The sequence below is a fragment of the Myotis lucifugus genome, unplaced genomic scaffold (assembly GCF_000147115.1).
Source record: "Myotis lucifugus unplaced genomic scaffold, Myoluc2.0 scaffold_124, whole genome shotgun sequence".
Taxonomy (NCBI): Eukaryota; Metazoa; Chordata; class Mammalia; order Chiroptera; family Vespertilionidae; genus Myotis; species Myotis lucifugus.
Window position 1 is genome coordinate 1,753,339 of NW_005871172.1, and position 22,192 is coordinate 1,775,530.

The window sequence follows — 22,192 nt, forward strand, 5'->3', positions numbered from 1 at the left end:
AGACAGAGGTCTCCAAAGGCCGGTGGGTGATTCAGATAGCGGAGGCTGTGAGGTCAGAGGGGGAAGGCCCAGCCTGAGCTGGAGCTTAGGGAAGACTCCCTGGAGGAGGCAAGGAAAGGAACACTGGGTTTGGAGTCTGGTGCTGCCTCCACCATTGCTCATTTTGCAGTAAGACCTTGGGTGGGTCACCCTCTTTCTAGAATCAGTGTCTTGCTCCTGAAAACGTGGAGTTCCAAGAAGATGATTTCCAAGGTTCTGTCCATAGTGGCAACAATAGCTCCATTCATTAAATGCTAGTATAGGCCAGGAGCTTTATCTATAAACATTCTCACCATCACTTGGCCAGATTCTCATTCCCATTTTAATGACGAGGAAACTGAGATTTGGGGAGAATAAATCACACAGCTGTTCAGAGACAGAGCCTGTCCCCGTAATCCAGGCTCCTTCCCTGCACCCTGCTCCTCCTTCAGCTCCAACAACCTATCAACGATGATTTAGCTCAGGTAGAACAAGGCAGGATACACAGTTGGCTGGGGTGCCGCAGAGGCAAAGGCTTAGCGGTGAGCCCCAGAGCTCGTGGGTGAAGGGTGGGCGAGGGCTGGGTAGGGCGCTTTGTTCCTGCTCTTCTCCTGCCCTGGGCACAACTGGGCCGGGATCTCCTGGCTCAGCCGGGCAGCCTCACACATGGCCGCAGCCTCTGCAGTTGTCCAGCCCGTTGCCATCCATGATCTCACTGGACCCCCATGCCAACCCTGGGATGTAGAACCTGTCACTCCTTCTCACAACAGAGGACTGACGCTTGAAATTTGCCAACGTTTTCTAACTGGTAATTGGCTGAAGAGAGACTAGAAACCCCTTTTCACTGCCCCCGCTGGCTTCCTGGAGGAAGGGTCCTAGAGAATGAGCTATGCCCTCCCCCCAACCCCTCCATGCTCCCTCCTGGTTGGAAAGGGAAGTCTGAGTGTGGGCTCTGGCGCTACACAAGCACGGACTCAAATCCTGACTCCTCCACTCTCCAGCCGCCAGGTGCCTAACCTCTCTGGGCCCCAGCTTTCTCATCTGTTGTGAAGGAAATGTAGGTGAAGAATGAATGAATGAGTGAACCTACATCCCCCTGCTCTGAGCAGAGCATAGGCACAGGCCAGCAAGTGATGCCCCAGACGAGCAGAACCTAGGGGTGTGGTGGGGCTAGGGGTGGAAGAGAAGAATCTTGTGGGTGGGGTTTTAAGGCTGGTGTGAAGGTTAGGCAAGAACTATCTAGGAATATGGAGGAGAAGGGCATTCCAGATGAGGCAAAGGCCCCAGGTAAAGGTGCAGAGGCAGGAATGGACCTGTGTGGGAGGAGCAGGGCTGGAGTTTGGGTCCAGACGGCTGGGGGGCACTGGCCCACAGGGAGGTGGGACTTCATGGCAAGTGGGGGCTGAGTGGCAAACCTAGAGAACGGCTCAGCTCTCTCCAAGGTTGCAGCGGTTGAACCCATCCTGTTACCCTCCTTATCCCCTCTCCTCCAATTCCCTGGGCTGCCAGGACCTCTGGGCAAAGGGCCGGGTGGGAGAGACGCAGGCCTCCTGCCTGCTGCAGGGGATTAGTTGGCACCACCACGGTATGGGGGGGGGGGGGGGGTAAGGGGAGGAACCTGGTCCCTGGCGCTGTCCACCCCTGTATACCCTTTAACTTTATGCTGCCCGGACTCCTCACTTTCATGTTTAAAGGCATGTTCCTACTCATTTTTCAGTGCTCTGTGTTAGACACTGGGGACGTGGACACTGGGGACTGCCCAGCTAGAGGTGCCTTTATCCATCACTGTCCCAGCCCCAGGCCCTCTGAGACCCTTGATCTCTCTCCCAGCAAAACCTTTCTTCTCTTTCCACTGGCTCCTTCCAGGACATATGGTCAAGTCACTGCCTTTTTCAAACCAGCAAACAAACCTTTGCTGGACCTCATGCCTTATCCCTCTTCTGCCCTCTCATCTAAACTCCGTGGAGTTGTCTGCACTCTCTCCACTTCCTCACTGAAGACACTGTCTCCCAGATGCATCTCCTCTTCTTCCTGGGCACAGAGCTGGACTACATTTCCCAGCCTCCCTTGCAGTTAGGTGTGGCCTCGCACATGAGTTCTGGCCAGTGTGATAAAAGCAAGCCACTTTCAGTCAGGCACCCCCAAACCTCCAGAGCATGTTCCCTGCACTCCTCCCAGGGCTGGCTTGATGCAGATGAGCATGGTGCCTTTGGAAGGCTCTTGCTGGTGATGCTAGACTCCCAAGACAGAGGAGCCAGGTTCTCTGAATCGTTCAGTAGCAAGGTTCCAGCTACTCAGGAACATTTGTTTCTCTCTCTCTCTCTCTCTCTCTCTCTCTCTCTCTCTCTCTCTCCCCCCTCTCTCTCATTAGAAAGGAAAAATAAACTATCATATTTGAACCACAGAAAAGATCTGACTTGCTATCCATTAAAAAAAATGAGGAATTTGGTTCCCCTTCTCCTCCATCTCCCCAAATGGGACAACCCACGAAAGCAGGGAAGAGGGGGTCTAGAACCCTGAAAAGAGGATTGGAAGTGGAAAACTTCCTGCTCTGGGGCAAGATATGGCCAATGAACTTGCACAAGTTTGATCTTAACTGGAAGTCGTTCCTGTTTGATTCCATCTGTGACTGCCATCTGCCTTCCCCGAACCACTATGACAGTGTGTGATTCTCCGTGGGGAAATGTGAAAGGCAGGGCCACACATGGGTGACCAGGCCTTGGGGACCTAGCCCTTGGGGAGGAGGCTAAAGCCGGGCAGGTGCTGACACAGTTGATGGGAGTGGCGAGGAAAGGGTTAAGGGGTCTGTGAGCGGGATTGGCTCTCTGCTCAGCGAGGGCAGTAAAATCAGCATGTCGCCTCCAATTTGCTCCGGCCTGACCTTGAACGTGAATCATTCCATCACAATGTCCTTATTGATTTCCACAGGAAGAGGATTAAGCCCAGAAAATCGGGGCTGGAACTTGAGCCCCAAGCAAGGAAAATGGGATGGTTCTGGGGCTCAAAACCCCTCGTGTTTGCAAATACGTCACAGGGGGCTGCAGGCTAGGCAGCCGCCCAGTGCGCCCAGCTCGATACCTCGGCTGGGACCTTGGCTTCTGTTTCTTCCTTAATTTTTTTAAAGTAAATTTATTTGGGTGACATTGGTTAATAACATGATCGAAGTTTCAAGTGTACAACCCTATAACATATCATTTGTGTATGTCACTGTGTGCCCACCACCCAAAGTCTAGCCTCCCGTCACTGTATAGTTGACCCCTTTACCCTCTACCCTCCCACCATGGGCTTCGATTTCTTACCAGTCTGTGTGGCCTCTGGGGTTTTCTTAAGCTTTAAGTCACGCACAGAGTGGGGAGGACACAAGGGTTGGGGAGATGCTATAGATACCCCTTGAGTCTTGAGGCTCTTCTCTGGATTCTCCCTAACCCCAGCACAGTCAACAGTGCTTGCAAAAACTTACTGAGCTTTATGAGACAACGGGAAAATAGACACAGAAACATTGAGACATGAAACTTACCCTCAGGACCTGCCATTCACATCCTATGTGAGAAGCATGTGCCCTGGCCCCACAGAGCTGGGACCATTCCCCAGGCCCCTCACCTGGGTGCCAGCTTCCCAGCTCCCAATGTCCTCTTGCCACCCCTCCCCCTAGGAATTGGTCCAATTCCAACCAACAGATACCAACTGAGGACCTGTCTTGAGTGGGGCACGGTGCTGGGCATGGGCGGGGCAGAGGTCAGGGTGACCTCCGGGGCCATAAAATAGGGTCTTATCTTCACAGCTGAAACTCCTTCAGAGTCAAAGCACACCTGACACCCTCAGAGATGCTCAGAGGCTCGATGTCTTCCCATGGTTTATTGGATATATAAACAGAATTCAGGTGCAGGAGCAGAGAGTCTGCAGGAACAGCTGGGGACCATCCTGGCACGGAACCCTAACCCAACCCTGGGGGCACAGGACAACCACACCCATCCAGATATACAGGACGGTGCTGGCCAGAACCGCCTCATGTTCATGCTGTTTGGATCCAGGAGCACAGGTGACCTGGTGGTGGATGTGTGTGTGGGTGTGGAAGGGGCCTTGGCCCTGGTTTTGGGGAGACACTCTGGTTCAGAGACAAGGGTCTGACAGATGCTCAGGTAATCGGGCGGCACACACAGGGCTTGCATTTCCCACTGACAGGTGCTCTCCTGCTAAACAGGCCCAGGAAGCAGTGAGCTGAGGACCAGCTGAACCCAAAACCCACCTGAAGTCCCTCCAGACACCAACACTGCTGTGTCCTTAGAAATGGCCACTGCAAAGCCAAGCTGCTCCCGCTTTCAGGCTGAAGGTACCCATTGAACACTATGGCCCTTGGAGGGTGGGCTGTCCTCCAGCACTGAGACGAGCTGTACTGGGCCCTGGTTGAGGAAGCCATTCCCTCCCATCACCACTCACAAGAGCCAGCCCACCTGCCAGGAAGGCCAGCTGTGGTGGATGGGGGCGGGGGTGGTATGGAGTAGGCATGGGCCTGCTCTCCTAAACCTTTCCCAAATCACAATGCCAATAACAGGATACCAGGGCGCTCAGGGGGCTTGAATGTCACTGAGCCGCTCCTCAGTCTCTGGGTCTGAGCGCACAGATGTTGGTGAGACTAGGCCCAGGAACCTGCCCTTTTTGCTTTTGGGAATTCCTTCTGGGCAGCTCTGTGCAGGCTGTGTGTTGCAATTAAAGCCTCCTTTTCTTTTACTGTGTCTGTGGTTCTCCGTGGCCAAGAAAGAGAATGGGCTCCCACATCCTGACCCTGCACTTGGTCTTGGGTCCAGCTCTGATCCCAGCGTCCTAGGAAAGCTCTCACCCCCTCCACCAAAAGCACTGTGGCCAGTCACGGGTGTGCAGGGGCTGCCGCCCTGATCCAGGGCCCATTCCAGCCTCAAGCCAGAGACAGGGTTCCCCAAGCCCTCCGCTGTGGCACTTTCCCAAGAGTGGAGGAGGGGCAGCTTAGAGAGGGAGCCAGGATGGGCAGGTGTGGCCTGTTCTGGTCACTCTCCGTGCCTCTGCTCATTCCAGGCTGGGCATGAACCAGCTCTCCACACCTGAAGCGTCCCCTCCCCCACACACAGGCCAGCTGTTAACGGAAAGCAGGGGTGATGGAGGTGGCCCGACCAGCCCAAGGCCCAGCCCCCAGGCCTCCCGCAGGCCTCAGGACCACTGGCAGGCACAGTCGGTGGGCTCCTGCACTGTGTAGGGCACCCAGGTGGCGTTGGTGGCACAGAAGAGCTGCACGGAGCGCCGCTGCAGGCCCACCTCTCGGCAGCACTTGCAGAAACGGGCGTAGGCGTTGATGTTGTAGTTGTAGATGCTGGCGGATGGGCACCTCCCATCACAGGACACTAGGTTCACCTGGGGATGGGCAAGCCCGTGAGGCGGCCTGTGTAGCTCCCACCTCCCCAACCCCCACCTTCCCCATCTTTGGCTGCCCCTCCCCCACCGCCTGGTGGATGCCACGCACAGGGGTGTTGCTCCTGCATTCATTCTTGCGGATGGTCATGCGGATGGTCACTTTCTTGCAGGAGCGCCCATCCTCTTTACCTAGGGGGACAGGGTGGGTGAGGTGGCCGTGGCTGAAAAGTGCTTCCAGTGGCAGCAGGATGGGCCGGACTGGGGCAGTTAGTGTCATGCTGGAGGGTCCCTCTGCCAGCGTTAGTGCCCATGCATTAGAGCCCCTCCCCGTCAGAGGGCAAGCTTTTCACTCAGAGCCCTGGAGGGAGACGGTGGCACGGAAGGCAGGGGAGACAGAGGAAGGTGTGTGGGATGGCCTTGGGGGCTCTGGGCTAGGGAAGAGAGGATTTGGGGACAGGCAAGATGCCTCCCCACCCCAGTCCCAACATCTGTCTCTAAGCTCTATCGGTGACCTCACCCCTGTCTGATTTTCAGCTTTTCTATTCAAGAGGGCTCCTAGCGTTAAGATTCTGCAATTTCTTGGATGAAGGCAACCCCAGTCCTGAGTATCATGTGTGCACACAGCAGGCTCATCCATATGGAGACCGATCAGAGTGCCGTTTCCTCTGCCTGAACCGTGCCTCCCACGGACAACAGTCACGTGGCTCATTCATGCCCCCGACTGCTCAAGCATCTCCTCACCACTGGCCTGCCCTGAATCCCTTCTTGGAATGGCACCTCTCCCTGCACCAGTCCTCCCTGCTGACCCCTCCCCCGCCGGTTTCTGCCCAGGACAGTGTCACCACCCAGTCAGAGACGCCCTGCTGGTTATGCTGCTGAGGTGTAAGCTGTAGAGCCTTCTGCACGGCCTCGTTCACAGTTTGTTGTGAGTTCTGTCCTCATTCTAAATAAGCATTTCCTTTCACACCTCAATCTGGCTTTGTAAGTTTGTGTTCTTTTTCCGAATGGGGGCCTCCACATTGCATAAGCTTCCGTCCCCATAAAACCAGAGGCATCCCCTCTATTATACACTGTATTTTACTAGTTATTCTGTCTCCCCCGGCTAAAATGGCAGCTCCATGAGGCCTGGTGTATGCTGTGTCTACAGTGCCTAGCACAGGGCCTGGCACATTGGTGCTCAGTAAATATTTGCCAGGAGCACGGGCTTGCTCTGTGAGCCCAGGTGCCTTCTGGAAATGGGGGGAATCCTTTCTTCTGGCCTCGGGGCCTCACCACAGGTTTCCCACCACAGCGGCAGGAGGACTCCCAGCCAGAGCTAAGCTGACTTTGTCTACTGTCTGTGCTCCCACGAGGCAGGAGAATGGAGTGCTGTCCTGGCCATGGCCCCTGGGTCCGGACTGAGACTGGCTGAGTGACCAGTGGGAGCAAAGCGGTGGCAGCATTGGGCATTGGTGGGCGCCAGGTGAGCGGGCACCGCTGAAGCATTCCCATGCAAGCCCAGGGGGCACAGCTTGCTACCCAGCATGCACTGTTGGCCAAAAGGCCTCTGCCAGAGGCAGGGAGCAGGGGCGCCACCCTCCCCACCCCCACCCTCAGAGCTGGGGCCACCTAGCAGAAGGAACATTGTTGGAAATAGCAACGCGGCTGCCCGCCTCCAGTTCCGTGGGCTCCCGAGAGGAGTACCTGGGCGGCAGTGGACACTAATACGTGGAGGAGAGGCGGGGCTTACGGGGCACTCGGGAAACAGGGTTCCCGGGGAACCTGGGGAGAGGGACACGGGTTGCAGGTCACATGGGAGCACATGGGACATTCAGGGAACATGAGTTGTGGGTCAGAGATCAGCCAATGAGGCACTGGAGTATGTGAGGTGAGCATAAAAAGTCTCACATTCTATAGCCCTCCCAGGAAGCGTCTGGGACCGGAGGGGGAGGGGAGGCATGTGGGCAAAGGTGCTAAGGCTGACTGGCCAGGCATGCCTATGTGGTTGGGGCTGCAGGTCCCAGGGCCAGGTGTGAGGACCGTGGCACAGACCTCTCACTCAGACTCCACAGGGAGTCCATAGCCTGAATCCCACCCACGAGACCCCTCCAAGACATGGCTCCTGGCCACAGGGAGAATTCATGCGGTGGGGGGGGGGGGGCATCTGGGCTGGGGGCCTTGGCAGGGGCAGGCCAGTGAGCTACTGACCTCCTGGACTCAATATCCCAATGTCCCCGTCTCCAACAAGAAGCAGAGGCCTTGTGTTGGGACAGGAAGGTGAGCATGGCCTCTGCCCAGCTGCCTGTCTGTGCCAGTGCCTGGACCTCGTGGTGGGGGGATTATTCCTTCATCTACTCACCCCCGAAGAGCCACCACTGGAGGTGCCAGGCCAGGGCCTGGCCTTCTAGCCCCATCATGACATGCTCTCCCCCCACCAGAGCCCCTCACCCCTGGGTCTCCACCATGATCACTCACATGCCCTGCAGCATCCTTCCAGGGAAGGGACCACCGAGCCCCCGACCTGGAGGGAGAAGAGGGCAGGTGGGTGGGAAATCCTGTCCAGACCAGGAGCCACGATCCCAGCAAGAGGCAGAGAGTCCCAGGGACTTGACTCCTTTCCTCCCATGATGCCCCAGGCAGGACCTCCAGGCCCTGCTGGCCATCAGGCCTTGGCCAGAGGAAGAAGGGGGCCCTGGGCTGGCCGTGGGAGAGCCACAGGTGTGAGCTGACTGGTTGGGACACTGGCACTGAGATTGTCTGCGGCTCCCACTGAGGCTGGAGCTGGGGTTAAGGTGATGCTTTCCAGGGGCAGCTCCCCCCATGGAGGGCCAGGGAGGGAGGGGGGCAGTAGCTGACCCCCTTGGGTGAGCGGCCTGGGCTCCGTCTCAGCCCTGGATAAGTTGTCCCTTTCTTCTGGGCTTAATATCCCCATTTCTAAAACGGGAGCAATTCTCCCTCAGAGCCCTCCTCCTCTACTGTGAAATGGATGAGACAATGGACATGACAGTTCTTTGTGAATAAGTGTGAGTGTGCGTTTCTATATGTGTGTGATTTTGTGAGCATATATGTGTGTGTACAGGTGTGATTGTGTGTATGAGAGTATGACTGTGTGTGTGTATTTATCTTCTAGGTAAGGTCAGAAATCTTTAAATGCCAATATTCATCTCAGGAGCTTTCATCATTTAACAATAACCCCAAACCCTCCAGGAAACCCTTGTCCTTGGGGTGTACCCATAGTGACAGCTGTCCACACTAGTGCAAAAGCGCTCTGGTGTGTGACAGTGAGCGATGTGTGCGCTGGCATATTGAGGTGTTAATGTCCCCGCGGAGTGTGTGGTGTGTGTGCGCAGTCGACTGTCTGTGGCAGTGTGTCTGTAACAGTGTATATTTGTGTGTGTCTGTGTGGCCCTGTGATGTGCGAGGTGGGCAGGCATGGAGAGATGTGGACCTGGGGCGGCGGGGCAGGCACAGGCTCCGGGAACCCCTCCTCCCACACCCTGCACAAAGGACCTCTCCCCATCCCACTAGTAAGAGCGCCGACGCCCCTGGCCTCAGGCCATGCTGCGGGGGGGGGGGGGACTGGCACTGACCTTGGCACACTCAGTCTCATTGAGCGGTGGGCAGCTGATGGGCGAGCGGACCAGCACGGCGCCCAGGGGGGTGCTGCTGCAGTGGTGGCGGGCGCACTCTGCAATCCAGGACGCCCCGGGCTGGAGGGCACAGAGGTGGGTGATGGGGACCGTGGCCAGATGGATGGCCCGGGTGAACCGATCGGGTATAGCTCCAAAGACAGGTGCGGCCCCAAACCTGGCACTGCCCAGGACCCCATCTGTACCCAGCCCTGGGTCCTGGTCCTCGGTGTCTCCTGCCGGAACCCCTTCCTAGGTGGGCAGTTAGGGGGCTGCATACCAAGAACAGGGAGGTGGTGCCGTTGGGGAAAGTGAAGAGGCAGGACACGTTCCTGCAGGAGCCGCAGCAGGCCGCCAGGTCCCGCGGGTGCTCATACTCCTGGTTCTGCAGGACAGGGAGGGACGGATGGGCTCAGCACATGCCCACCTCTGCCCTCCTGCCTCTCCCACTGTCTCTTGTCTCTGAGCCCAGAGCAGGGCCCTCTGTAGACGCTCAGGAAGGGGCCCCCCAGGCTCCTTCTATCTCGGCAGGAAGGTCATCCCAACGCTACCCTGTGATTCCTTTGCTGCAGGTCCTGGGCTCAGCCCCAGTGATAAACAGCTCCCCCACCCCTTTCGAAGACAGCATCGCTGGTAATTACGGCTGCCAGTTTCGGTTCCAGATAGACCTCTAGCTGAGTCCCAGTTCCTGTGGGACTTTTGACAAAGGACTGGACCTCCCTAAACCTCAGTTTTTTCATCTGAAAAATAGGAACAATTCTAAGCCTGTTTATTCAATTAATAGTTCTTTAGCCCTCACTAGAAGCCAGTAACTATCCTAAGCATTGGGCATGTAGACGTGTTCAACAAATGATAGCAGCCAACGCAAACACAGAAATAAATAAACTAGGGGATATGCCAGCCATAGAAGGTGCTTCATAAATGTTCTCTGTCAAATCCCCACCCTTGCCAGGCCTTCACTCCCGCTGTTCCCCTCCTGGCCTCGCCCAACCCAGCCCTGTTTCCAGCACTTTCCACAGAGGTCTCCGGAGCCCCTGATGCCCATGCTCTAGACTTGTCTAGAGAGCTTGGGGAGAGCTGGAGGGCCCCTCTGGTTCTTGGAGCATCTAGGCTCTGCCAGGCCAGCCCTTCTGACCACCCCCCCATCCCATGCTGCCCCCTACCGCCTCGCAGTGGACGTCACACAGCACAGAGGTGGTGTTGATCTGGTAGAAGCCGGTGAGAGGGTCCAGCAGGTCAGTGCAGCGGGAGGTGTGGCACACGCCATCGGCCGAGAGCTCCACCACCGTCTGGCCCGGCTGCATCACCCCCAGCTCTCGGCTCAGACATACGGCAGCCTTCACTGCATGGGTGTGCAGGGCAGTCACAGTCACCGAGAGCCCAGCACCCACCCCCGCCCCACCCATGGCTCACTCACCCTGGCTCTACCTCCCCGCTCACCGCACTCGTATTTGGCGCAGCCACACACGTTCTCCTCGCTGTGCATGAACTCCTCGTCCAGCTGGGACTTCTCCCACTGGGTGGGGCAGAGCGGTCAGCACCCGGGTGGGAAGGCCCAGCCCCGCCCTCGGGAGCAGTCTGCCACCTGAGCCCCTCTCTCTCCTTGCAGCGGTGGAGAAGGGCCTGGGGCCTGGGGCCCCTTGGCACCCTGTGAGCTCAGTCACCCTCCCGCTGAGGTTCCCCGCTGAGGAGCACCCCAGGGTCTTCTCTGGGCCTCAGGCCTCTCCTGTCACTCTGAGCAATAGGGGACCGATGCGTGGCTGCAGCAGAGCATCTCACTGGGCTCATGGTACTTCCCTTCTTCCTTCCCCAGTTGAAGGGAGAGAGAGAGGATGGGCCAGGAGGCAAAGTGAGAGGAGATGCATGTTGAGGTTTGGGGGGAATACATATAATTCATAAAATTATGTGAAAAACATAACTTTAAACATAACTTTGCAGGTTTCCTGGCTCCCGACCCTGGCACTGTGATTACTAGCTATATGACCTTAACCTTAGCGTCCTTGTGTGTAAAACTGAGTTAGTCATAGAATCACTGGGTTGTTGTGAGAATTAATGTGATAATATACATAAAGGCCCTAGGAGAGTTCCTGGCATATAGTTAACTCTCAACTAATATTAGCTACCGTCGCAAGTATCACCACCATCATCATCTTCACCATCCTCCCCATCCCCACCATCATCCTCATCCCCCCCATCTTCATCATCATTGTACTTAATCCTCACAACTCTGAAGCATGACCACGCCCACTTTACAACTAAGGTCACTGTGCCCAGGGAGCAGGGCTTAGGACTCGAACACTGACCTGCAACCCGAGGCTCTGTGTCCTAGATGGAAGGCACAGGGTCTCCAGGGGAAGGGGCGGGAAGGAAGGAAAGGAAGCGGGGCAGGCCAGGGGAGGGGTAGGCTCTACGTACCAGATGGCACCGGGGCACTGGGATTGTGTCGCAGTCACACTCTGAAAAACAGGAGGGGCCAGGACCCACCTCACCAGAGATGTCCAGGTGGAGGCCCTCCTCCGGACACCTCACTGCAGGCGCAGCCTGCCTCCCTCCCCCTCGCTGAGGCACCACCGGCCAACTGAAGGGAGACAGCAGCTCCAGCTCCAGGGCGAGGTGCCCCAGGGCAGAATGGCTGTGAAACACTCCTCTGGGGAACTCACGCGGCAGATGGCTTTACGTGCCTGCTCTACTTTATGTGCCTGCTCTACGTGAAGCTTTCCTCTGTGCTCTGGGGACAGAGCAATGACAGACAGACTAAAACCCCTGCCTTCAGGAGGTTCACATCCAGGCGCAGAAAAAGACAAGCAAAATATCCAGGTGCAAACTAGAGTTTCCTGACTCTTTTTAAAACAGGTTTTTATTGATTTCAAAGAGAGGAAGGGAAGAGGGAGAGAGAGATAGAAGCATCAATGATGAGAGAGAATCATGGATAGGCTGCCTCCTGCATGCTCCCTACTGGAGATAGAGCCCACAGCCCAGGCATGTGCCATGACTGGGAATAGAACCGTGACCTCTTGGTTCATGGGTCGACTCGACCACTGAGCCACACAGGCCAGGCTCAACTCTTTTTAAAATTACCTTTTTATATAAAGCTCACTGGTGTTCATGATTGATCACTCCCACCTACTTCCCCAAAGGATTTGAGGTGGATTTAACAAAATTATATTACTAGTTGCAATAAAGACTGTTGATGGAAAGGGGCCCTGGATCTCCGCCTTCGGGAGGGGCCGCCCTGTCGGGGACTTACCACAGGACTTGTAGGGGCAGCAGCGGTCTGGGCTCCACACCTCCACCAGGGCAGTGCCCATGCCACACTGCACTTGGGGGCAGCGGAAGTTCTCACACACTGCACGGAGGGGAGGCAGGGGACACATTAGCCGCAGGCAACTTGGAGCGTGAATCCTCAGAAATGCAACATCGGCTAAGGAGGGAGTCCCCCCAGTTTCCTCAGACACCCTCCTGGGCTGGAGTCCAGGGGAGAAGTCTGGGCTCCCGGAGTGTCCCTGAAGAACTACCTTGGGAGGCCCTACTTCTGCTCCGGGAGGCATTACCATGTGGCAATGGCAGAACCTGAAGGTCACTCAACTGGGCCTCCCCCTCCGGGTTCTGTGTCACCACGAGAGTAGCGATCAGAGGGGAGCCAGTGACCAGGATAAGCTCCACTGACCAGAGCGGTTCCCTCTGGGGGAGAGCACACCCTTCCCACCGGTGGACATCACCACATGCAGCCGCCCGAGCTGCTCGGCTTCAGCCACACTCCAGGCTCACACTCCCTTCCTACTGTAATTCAGGCAGGTCCCTCTTTGCAGAGGGTTCCTCGGACACGCTCATATATCGAGAGAGCAAGACAAGGACTGAGGAAATCTCTAGGCTCAACTTCTTTGGTGGGGAGGAGAGGTACAAAGGTCAACACTGAAGGGGAAAGACCATAAGACTTGTTGGATTTACTAAAAAAATTGCTGGCACAGGTCAGCATTGTCAACTGGTGTTTCCCAAAAGTATGAAGCAGAGAGGAAGAAGGACACCCTACAGCGTCCAAGTAATGGATTACTTTCTGGTTGTAATAGGAAACATATAAGTGTCAGATGGAGGACTGTGACCGTCCCCACCCCAATCCAGGGCCGAGGTTCACATCAGTTACAGTGGCGCAGCCACGCGGTATGTGTCTCCTGGTGGGGTGTATTATGAAGCTCGTGCACTCTCCAGTTAGAAAACGTTTTAGTTGAATCCACCAAGTCTCAGGTCTTAACTTCCGGTTTACAGGAAGTGCACAGGCTAGAGAAGCAAGATGAACAATCCAGATGGTGGGACTTTCCACAGGACCACAGCCAGGCCCTACAATTTAGTGTCACACAGAAAAAGGGACCCGTGCTAGATTAAAAGATGTTTAAGAGACGTAAGATTAATGTGTGGCCCTGGACTGGATCTTGGGTTGGACAAGCCAGGAGAATTGTGGACTGGGTACGAGATAACTAAAAAATGTTAACGTGGAAAGGTGAAGGTCACGTGTTCACAGCTGGTTAAAGAAGAGTATGTCCAGGTGACGTCCTTTGGGTAAAGCACACACACATAAAGGCATAGAGAATATCGCGAGGACACGGATGGAAATGCTGACAGTAGGCTACCTGGGAGGCAGGAAGACAGTGTTTTCACTTGGATGTTGTACTTTCTACGAGGCAGATATAGGGCTTTTGTAATGAAAGCATAATGAAGACTGGGACGGGGTAATAACATGAGTGTCCTGGGAAGGGGGCAGGGGACTCTGTGAAGGGCCTGGTGGCACATACAGGACCCAGGAGCCCCTTCCGGCCGTGGCCCACGTCCCGCCGGGACTCACCGCACTGGTACAGAGGGCAGCAGAGCTCCGTGGTGTTGCTGTCCACAGTGAGCGCCTCCCCCTCCTGACACTCGGGGATCGGATCTGGGCAGTCGCCACAGGCTGAGGGGAGAGGGGCCCTGCGGTCACAGGCAGCCCCCCTCGTCGGGGCGGGGGGCTTGGGAGAGGACAGGTGGCGAGGTGGGGACACCTTGAAAATCCAGGTGGGACGGGGCTAGACTAAGGGCAGTGGTTCATGGTCCCCCGTGGCCTGTCCTGGAGCCAGAACGCGCACGTTCTCCCTGTGTCCATCTAAGTCTTGCGCTGAGCGAGCACCGACTTCCTCGTGCTCAGTCATCCGCAGGGGATCGGTTTCCTCTTTCTCCTACACGTCTCTCTGGACAGGGACCTCACCTTCTCCTGTGCCCCCCTCCCCACCTGGGACCCCCGTCCTTTCCTCCCCGCCACCCAAGGAAGCCGGGGTGCGGAAGGGGTGGCTGCGGCCCAGGTGTGCACGCTGACGTCTGGTGGCTTGTCCACTCACTGCAGAAGTAGTAGGTGCAGCACGAATCCCCTAGGCGGCCGGCGATCAGGATCTGGTCCTGGCGGCAGCTGGGGATCACCTCGGCCTCACACTGGTCTGGGTCACACTCTGGGGAAAAACAAACAAACCCAGAATCGAGGCGCTGGGAGCAGACCCTGCCTGGCCACACCGGGTCACCCGCCCTGACTCTGCCCTAATCTCCAGCCAGAACCCAATCCCCAAAGCTGTCCTTGCTCCCCTACCCCAGGGGCAGGCTCCCACCTCCCCCAGGTGGTGGGCATCCCATTCTCCCAGCCCCAGACCTCTCACCACAGCTGTAGCTGGGGCAGCAGGATTCCTCCTGGAAGTGGGCGATGAGTCGGTGGCCTGGCTGGCAGGTGGGGGCAAGGCCCTCACATAGGGTCTGGTTACACACTGGCCCGGGGGCCACAGGGCCTGTCACCTGGAGGCCAGGACTTCTCCCAGCCTCCAGCGCTGCCCAGACCCTGGACACCTGGTCCCCATGACGCCTCCCAGCCCCCAGGTCCCTCGTTCTTAGAAGGAGCCTCTGAAGGCCACACAGATGGTGACTGGGACAAAAGAGCAATAATAGTTAACATCCAACCCAATGGACCGTGTGCCAGCGGCTGTTCTGGATCAGTATTAACTTCTGTAATTCTCACAGCAGCCCGGAAGGTGGGTACTATCAGCCTCCTGTTACAGGAGGATCGACTGAAGCACAGAGGATGTTAAATGATCTGCCAATGTCCCCAGGCTGCCAGGTGGTGGAGGAAGAGTCCACTCCAGAGCCTGTGCCTTTAAGCCCTGCCCACCCTAAGGTGTGGCTCCGGTTCCCCAGGCGGGGTTCTCTCCCTCCCCCCAATTTCCCCACCAAACACAAGACACTTTCACTTTCCCAGCCTTGTGCTATCCATCAGGTCAGAGCTGGAGCCTTTTAACTGTCTTGGAGTCCAGGCCCAGGGAAGTGAACAGTGGGACTCACCACAAACAGCCCCCAGGCAGCACGGATCCTCCGTGGGCCGGAGCAGGGCCACCTCCCCAAAGCGGGGACAGGTCTCAGGGCGGGGGCCCGGGCAGTCCAGGTCCACTGGGACGATGGTGTCCTGAGCTTGGCACTGGTGTTGGCAGCATCCGCTGAGGGAGCTGTTCCAGGTCTCCCCCAGGGCCCGCGGCACCCCCGTGCTGTCCGTGCAGGCTGCAGAGGAGGTGTGGGGAGGGCACAGGGGCCTCAGGAGGGTGGGGAGACCCAGACTGTCCCAGGTTAGACCCTCCCTGGGACAACGACCAGCCCAAAGCAGACCTGGAAAGATACAGGCCATGGGTGCAGGAGGGTGAAGGAGGGCCTAGGGCGAAGCCAGCTTGGAGGGTCCCACCCCGGGAGGGCAGGAACCTACCGCACTTCTCCTCAGGGATGCAGAGCGCCGAGTGGCGGCGGTGCAAGAGGGTGCCCTCAGAGCAGACGCAGCCCTCGCCCAGCACCTGGCACTGCTCCGGGTCCAGCGGGCCCAGCATCCCATCCTGGCAGGACTCGGGAGGCTCACAGGCCGCCACACAGGCCTGGTACGTGGAGTCGCTGGAGCACAGGAAGGCTGCAAGGACACAGAGGGCGTTAGTGAGCATCATCTGTGACTCAGCAGGCAGTGCGAAGGGGTTTCATGACCTCTTTCCTCTAGATCAGGAGTCAGCAAACCAAGTTTTACTGAATGTTTCACAGCCACGTCGTTCATTTACTCCTGAATGTGGCTGCCTGTGTCCTACAGGGCAGAGCAGAGTGGTTGTGCAGAGGCCGTACCGCCCTCAAAGCCGCAAATATTTATCTGGCCCTTCACAGACAACATTCCAACCCCTTTTCTAGGTCAGTGCTTTCAAACTCTCTTGACTGTAAAAACTAGATTTTACATTGTGGTCCAATAGAACAGTGGTCTGCCCTATCTGGTTTGGCCTAGTGGATAGAGCATCGGCCTCCCAGTCAGGGCACATGCCTGGGTTGTGGGCCATCCCCAGTAGGGGGCGTCCAGGAGGCGGCCAAGCAATGATTCTCTCTCATCATTGATGTTTCTATCTCTCTCTCATCATTGATGTTTCTATCTCTCTCTCTCACTTCCTCTCTGAAATATATATGTGAAAGAACAGTGGTCCTCAAACCAGATAGCCGAAGAATTACCGGGAGTTTCTGAATAGCTATTATTGGGACCCCACCCCAGACCAATGGAATCAGAGTCTCTGATTATGGGGCCCAAGCATCACTGATTTTTGACGTTCGCTGGGCAATTTCAAAGGGTAGCTGGAATGGAGAATCACTGATATATAGCAACAACAAAACTTGTTCATGAGATAATATTTAATTTTTCTAGTATTTTCTATTTTATTGTATTTTTCAAATGCTGGCGCTGACCCCAAAAGTTGATTTCATACCCACTGAGTTGAAATCCACAGTTTGAAAACCATATTCTGGGTGGCATTGTCTTTTCATTTATCTGTCACATTAAAGGTGTGGCTTCCTGTGAGCCACCTCCTGCCTGTCTGGGTGTGTTCAAACTACTTGAGGCCAGTCCACCCCTACTTGCCCCACCAGGGTAAAGCTAATGGGGGCAGGACAGCATGGATCTCAATTCTCTTTAAGGAAGGAGGGGAGAGACTGAAAGAGGAAGATGGCCAACAGTGAAGAGAAAGGAACGAATATGCGCTGGACATAACCAGGTGACGGGCTAGTGTGAAGCACTCTGAACACCGTGTCTCATGCCATCTTCAAACCAACCCTAGAGGGAGCTATCATTCCTGTTCCCATTTTACAGATGGGGCAAGGAGACTCAGAGAAATAAAATAATAAATAAATAAGATTTACTTGACTTGGTAATATAAATTAGAACAAAAATAATTTTTTTAGTTTGTTAAAATATGCATAGATTTATTTATAAAGTATATAGACATTTATTAATTAATGCAATTGAATGAATGAATAATTAAGTCTGGAAAGCCTCGAGTTGGACTCAGGTCTGTAAAAGTATTTCCCGCTCTAACTGTGGGAGCAAAGAAGCCATGGAGGAGACGCCTGCCCCCGTCCGGCCACCAACTCACGGCAGTAGTCGGAGCGCCGCCACTCGATGCACACGTGGAACTTGTGGCACATGGCCACGTACACGGTCAGTGCCACGCAGGGCTGCTGCACGTACTTGGTGTCCCGGATCCACAGCTCACAGAACGACTCTGGAGAGACCTGGGCACACGTATCAGGCAGTGCTGCCTCCCTGGATTCCCCACATCCCAGGGCCCAGCTCTCCCTAGCGCTGCCCGGGGGTGACAATGAGCCTCTAACAGACACCCAATCTGGTCCCAAATAAGACCTCTGGGGAGCTCACCCAGATCTGCCCCTCCCTTCCTGGCCCTTCCCAGCCAAGGGGGTCCCCCCACTCTGAACCCAGGTGGCACATACAAAGCTGTGGCAGGCGCTGAAGGTGCGGTTGGACACCATGCGGATGCAGGGAGAGCAGTCAGCCGTGGCACAGCTGTCTGGGCGGAAGCGGGTCTGGCCCACGGAGGTCAGGGAACTGGGCACCTGCCAGCTGTCCAGAAAGGGAGCAGGGTCCTCGTCCTCGCCCACCACAGAACCATCCTCCAGGGTGAGGTCATTGGCCGCGTCCCCATCACAGATACCTGAAGGGGGCGGAATTAGCCAACAGCCACAATAGTCACCACACTCCCAGGCCCTCAGCTGTCACTCTGCATATTCCTCAGAACAAGTCTTTGAGGCTGGTATTAATATTATCCCATTTTATAGGTGAGGAAAATGAAGTGCCTAGAAGCTAAGAAACCTGCCGTGTAAGAAAATGTCTTTGTTCTAAATACATGCCCAAGTATTTAGGGATACAAAAGTATTTTCAAATGGTGCAGGAAAAAACGCATATATATAAATTGCATATGCACAGAAAAGTACATTGATACAAATACACACACACACAGTATATCTCTATCTCTATCGCTATCTCTATATCTATCTATATCTTAGTATACAGAGAGAGAAGCAAATGCTTCAAAATGTGAATACTTGGTAAATTTGAGTAAATAGTACATGGGAGTTCCTTATACTATTTTTGTAACCTTGAAGTTTGACATTATATGGAAGTTAAAAGTTACTTCAAAAATGTCTGCTTTAACAGAGATGGCTAGCTAGTTGTCACACCTGTTTCTTCTTCTGCCTGGGCAATCTGCTAGCCTATTTTTCCCAGGCTCCCTTGCAGTTGTTGAGACCATGTGACTGAGTCATTGACTGAGTCAATGAAACCCGAGTGAAGGTGATGGGCACCACGTCCAGACCTGGTCCATAAACATTTCCCAACTCTTTCCTTCTGTGGAGTTGGAAGCTCGTGTTGAAATGGCAGCGCCACAAGATGGGAGGATCCTCCATTGGGGAATTGATGTGTGCAGGAAATAAACTGTGTGCGAAGGCACTGAGTGAGGGAGGGGACTGAGGTTTATCTGTCATAACCTCTAGAGTGGCCTTAACTTCCAGCTTCTCTCTCATACTCTGGGTGTCAGACACACACTTCCCTGCCCTTGACTTTGCTTAGGCGGCTCCCTCTGCCTGAAATACTCCCTTCAAGGACCCCTTTAATGCACCATCCATGACCTTCCCAATTCTGTGTAACAGGCTTTGGTCTTGCTCTGTGAGCACAAAGACTCATTTTCCTTTAGATTCTCACTCAGTATTCCCCCATGCCTAGCAGAGTGGCCATGATACCAAGTGTTAGTTTGGATAACTTAGCTGTCTTCTGCTCTGACACTTCCAGCCACCAGCTTTGTGAATATAAAGCCTCATTTAATAAAATTTTATCGATGGTCCCAAAGGTTACATTTTTGGTCTTGGCATTGAGTCACTGAAGGGTGTCACAAGGCGACCCTACGGAGGAGTTGGCCCGCCCAATTATCGCTGACCACAGCACTCTGCCAGGTGTGAACAGTAGAACAGGTGAGAAAGGGGTGCTGGTGGTGCTGGTGCTGGTAGTACTGATGTGTGCAAGGAGAGATGCTTGTATCAGTAAAAATAGAAGTTTCATCAAACAGGAGGTTTGTCTTTTTTGCCTCCTGTTCTGCCCCCAGTGACTGGTACCTGGTAACTATATGTTGCACAAATGAAAGAAAAATCAGGAAGCAGACTTACATGTGTTAGTCTAAGTGTAGAGGGCATTTTGACTACAGGAGCGTGAGTGTGAATGAACAAAACGGGGGCAGACTTACGGATGGAGGCCGTAAGTATGTGTGTGTATAAGTATCCCTATGTCGTCCTTCACCATAATCAGGGCAGTCTGTCATGGAGTCCTCTGCCCCTTCAAGGAGTATCAGTCCATGAATCCAAGTTTGCTTATCAAAATACACTGGTCCCTTAGGGCATGGGCTAAGGCCAATCATGTTGTGGTCTAAGAACACTAGTTCTATGTGTGTGGCAGCTCTGCTGTGTGACCTTAAGCAAGCCACTTAACCTCTCTGAGCCCCCTTTCTTCTTTAGTTCAATGACCACCTCTCAGGGCTATTGTGTGGATGACCTGGAATAAGTGCGATCGGAGCGTGGAAGTGCTTTGTGAAGTGCTCAGGCATACGCGGGCTGGAAGGATTATCTGGTATTAGGGAGCCACCAGGGAAGCTGACAGACAATCCTGCCTGAAGCGACAACTGGCCGAGGCCAGAGCTCCGAGCCATCTCCCTGCTGGCAGCTTCAGTTCCAGAATAGAAGACATTAGGGACCTTGGGTCTCTGCCTGGCAGCTCTCCTGATCCCCACTCTGGCCTGACACTCTGTCCCAGCCTTCCCTGGTACAGGGGAACCCGTGTCTGGGGGGCAGGGGTGGACCCAGGAAGCAGCCCCCTGCCCCCAGCTGGGTCCCACCTCACCGCACAGGCCACGGCCCTGAGCCTCGCTGGCTTTGCTGGCCTCCAGGATCATGAGTCCCGAGCTGTGGAGCCACTGGATCAGGATGTGTGACGGCGTCCGCATTACGTACATGTGGCCTGTGTCCTCAATTCTGAACCCATACCTGCTCACGGGGGGCCGTACAGGCTGTGAGTCCACTGTCACCTTAAAGGGGGGAGGGGTTGTGCTGAATGTGAGCACAGCTTGGTCATCCATCCATCCATCCATCCATTCGTCCCTCCAATTATCCAACAACAGTTAATAAGCGCCCTCTCTATGACAGGCTCTGTTTCAGGCACCGGCAGCCAAGACACAGTCCAAGGTGCACAGAAGAGTTCCGTGGAGGTTTTATGAGCACCCAACAATGAAGCCAGAAGTGCAACATCTGGAAGCAGGCCACATCTCTATGGGCAAATTAGCATAAATTCTGGGTCCCTCTAATCACTCTCTTCTTTCCTGCTTCTGCTCAGATGATTTCTTCTGGGAGATCGTCCCCAAACCCCCAGCCTCTGGGTCGGGCACTCTCTCTGGGGTCTCCCCATCTCTGCGCTGACCACTAAGACAGAATCCCTCAGAGCAAAAGTGGGAAGTCAGATAGTTAACCACAATCGTGAAGGTCACTGTTTCTTGCCCCTCTAACGTCTTCTGTCACAGTACTCCTCCCGGTACTCTTCCTTGCTTGACAGTACGGTGGCCAAAGTATTCTAATTAAAATCCCTTCCAAATATACTCAATTTTGCACTGTTTTTCTTAAAATTGTCCTTCCCCATCCAGTTCCCAACCATGAATAAGCCTCAGGCCCCTCCACCCCTGGACGCCCTGGCCCTCCACTGACTGCTGCCCGGCCCCGGAGGACCGGCTCTTTGATGCACTCACCTTCCGGTTGAAGCGATCAATGGTGACCTGATGGGCCAGGTGAGTCACATTCAGCATCACCAGACAAAACGGGGGCCAGTTCAGGTGCCCCTGCAGAGACATCCCAGCCCCCATCAACCCATCAGCTTGGAGCCCTGTCCTGCCTCCTATCCTGGTGAGCAAGTGTGAGCACCCTCCGCCCCCCTCCCCCACCCCCGGCTCCCCAGCTCTGACTCCCCTCCCAACAACATGCCAGCGGCACCATTGGGGCTGTGCAATGGTGCAGAATCCCATAGAACATTTTTGGCTCTACCTGACCTCCATGCAAGCTCAGCCACAACGAACAAATAAAGAACCCTGCCTCCTCCACCTGGTTCATGGGGCATCCTAGTGGGGATTCCCTGCAGCTGGCACCCTCGACCAGGCCACATCCCTGGAATGGCATCCCAGATCCTATGCACATGCCTAGGAAGCTGGGACTAGCTGGGGATGGCACAGGCCCCAGGAAAGGCCAGCAGGTGGCAGACTCCACTGACTCTTTCCCCACGCACCCATTTCAGGAGACCCCTGGGAGACAGACAGAGCGTCCGCATCTGTCCTCACCGCTTCAAAACCCAACTCATTGCTAATCCCCCCCCAGGCCTAGTCATAGCCCCAAGTGCTGGCAGAAAGAAGCAGGCAGTCACCAGGTTGGCGCTTTTGCAGTCGAGGACGTGGACGGTGACCATTTCGTCTGGGCTCTGGCTGAGGGTGTAGATGGCCTCCTTGAACAGGGCTGCATGGCTCCCATCGAAGGTCACAAAGCTCAGATCAGGGAAGATGGAGCATCGGCCTGTGGGAGGGCAGGGGACAAAAAGAATGAACAGGTGCCTTCAAGGCCAAGGCTGCGTAGGAACACGGAGCAGGTGCCTGGGTCTTTTCCTGGGCGATGCAGAGGCCCTGGGGGCTAGAGGGTCACACAGAGGTTGCAAGGGTAGGAAATCTGCCAGGTCAAGGGTCACACTGAGACAAGAGGTCCCACGGGAGGTCATTTTCAGGTCAGGGTTACTCTAAGGCTGGGAAGCA

The 22,192-nt window shown here is 55.2% G+C and overlaps 1 protein-coding gene across 1 annotated transcript in view; it reads right to left on the bottom strand.

Annotated features, from left to right (window-relative positions):
- Nucleotides 1-5,199: 5,199 nt before the first annotated feature.
- OTOG (otogelin) overlaps nt 5,200-22,192 on the bottom strand; it is a 73,953-nt gene continuing 56,960 nt past the window's right edge. Inside the window, 19 exon segments of the mRNA XM_023758160.1 lie at nt 5,200-5,400; nt 5,510-5,589; nt 7,855-7,900; nt 8,970-9,089; nt 9,289-9,393; nt 10,172-10,350; nt 10,449-10,524; nt 11,424-11,464; nt 12,256-12,354; nt 13,846-13,947; nt 14,369-14,476; nt 14,678-14,782; nt 15,351-15,563; nt 15,763-15,957; nt 17,447-17,585; nt 17,802-18,022; nt 20,254-20,437; nt 21,149-21,238; nt 21,814-21,959. Coding sequence (XP_023613928.1) covers nt 5,200-5,400; nt 5,510-5,589; nt 7,855-7,900; nt 8,970-9,089; nt 9,289-9,393; nt 10,172-10,350; nt 10,449-10,524; nt 11,424-11,464; nt 12,256-12,354; nt 13,846-13,947; nt 14,369-14,476; nt 14,678-14,782; nt 15,351-15,563; nt 15,763-15,957; nt 17,447-17,585; nt 17,802-18,022; nt 20,254-20,437; nt 21,149-21,238; nt 21,814-21,959 — 2,450 coding nt within the window.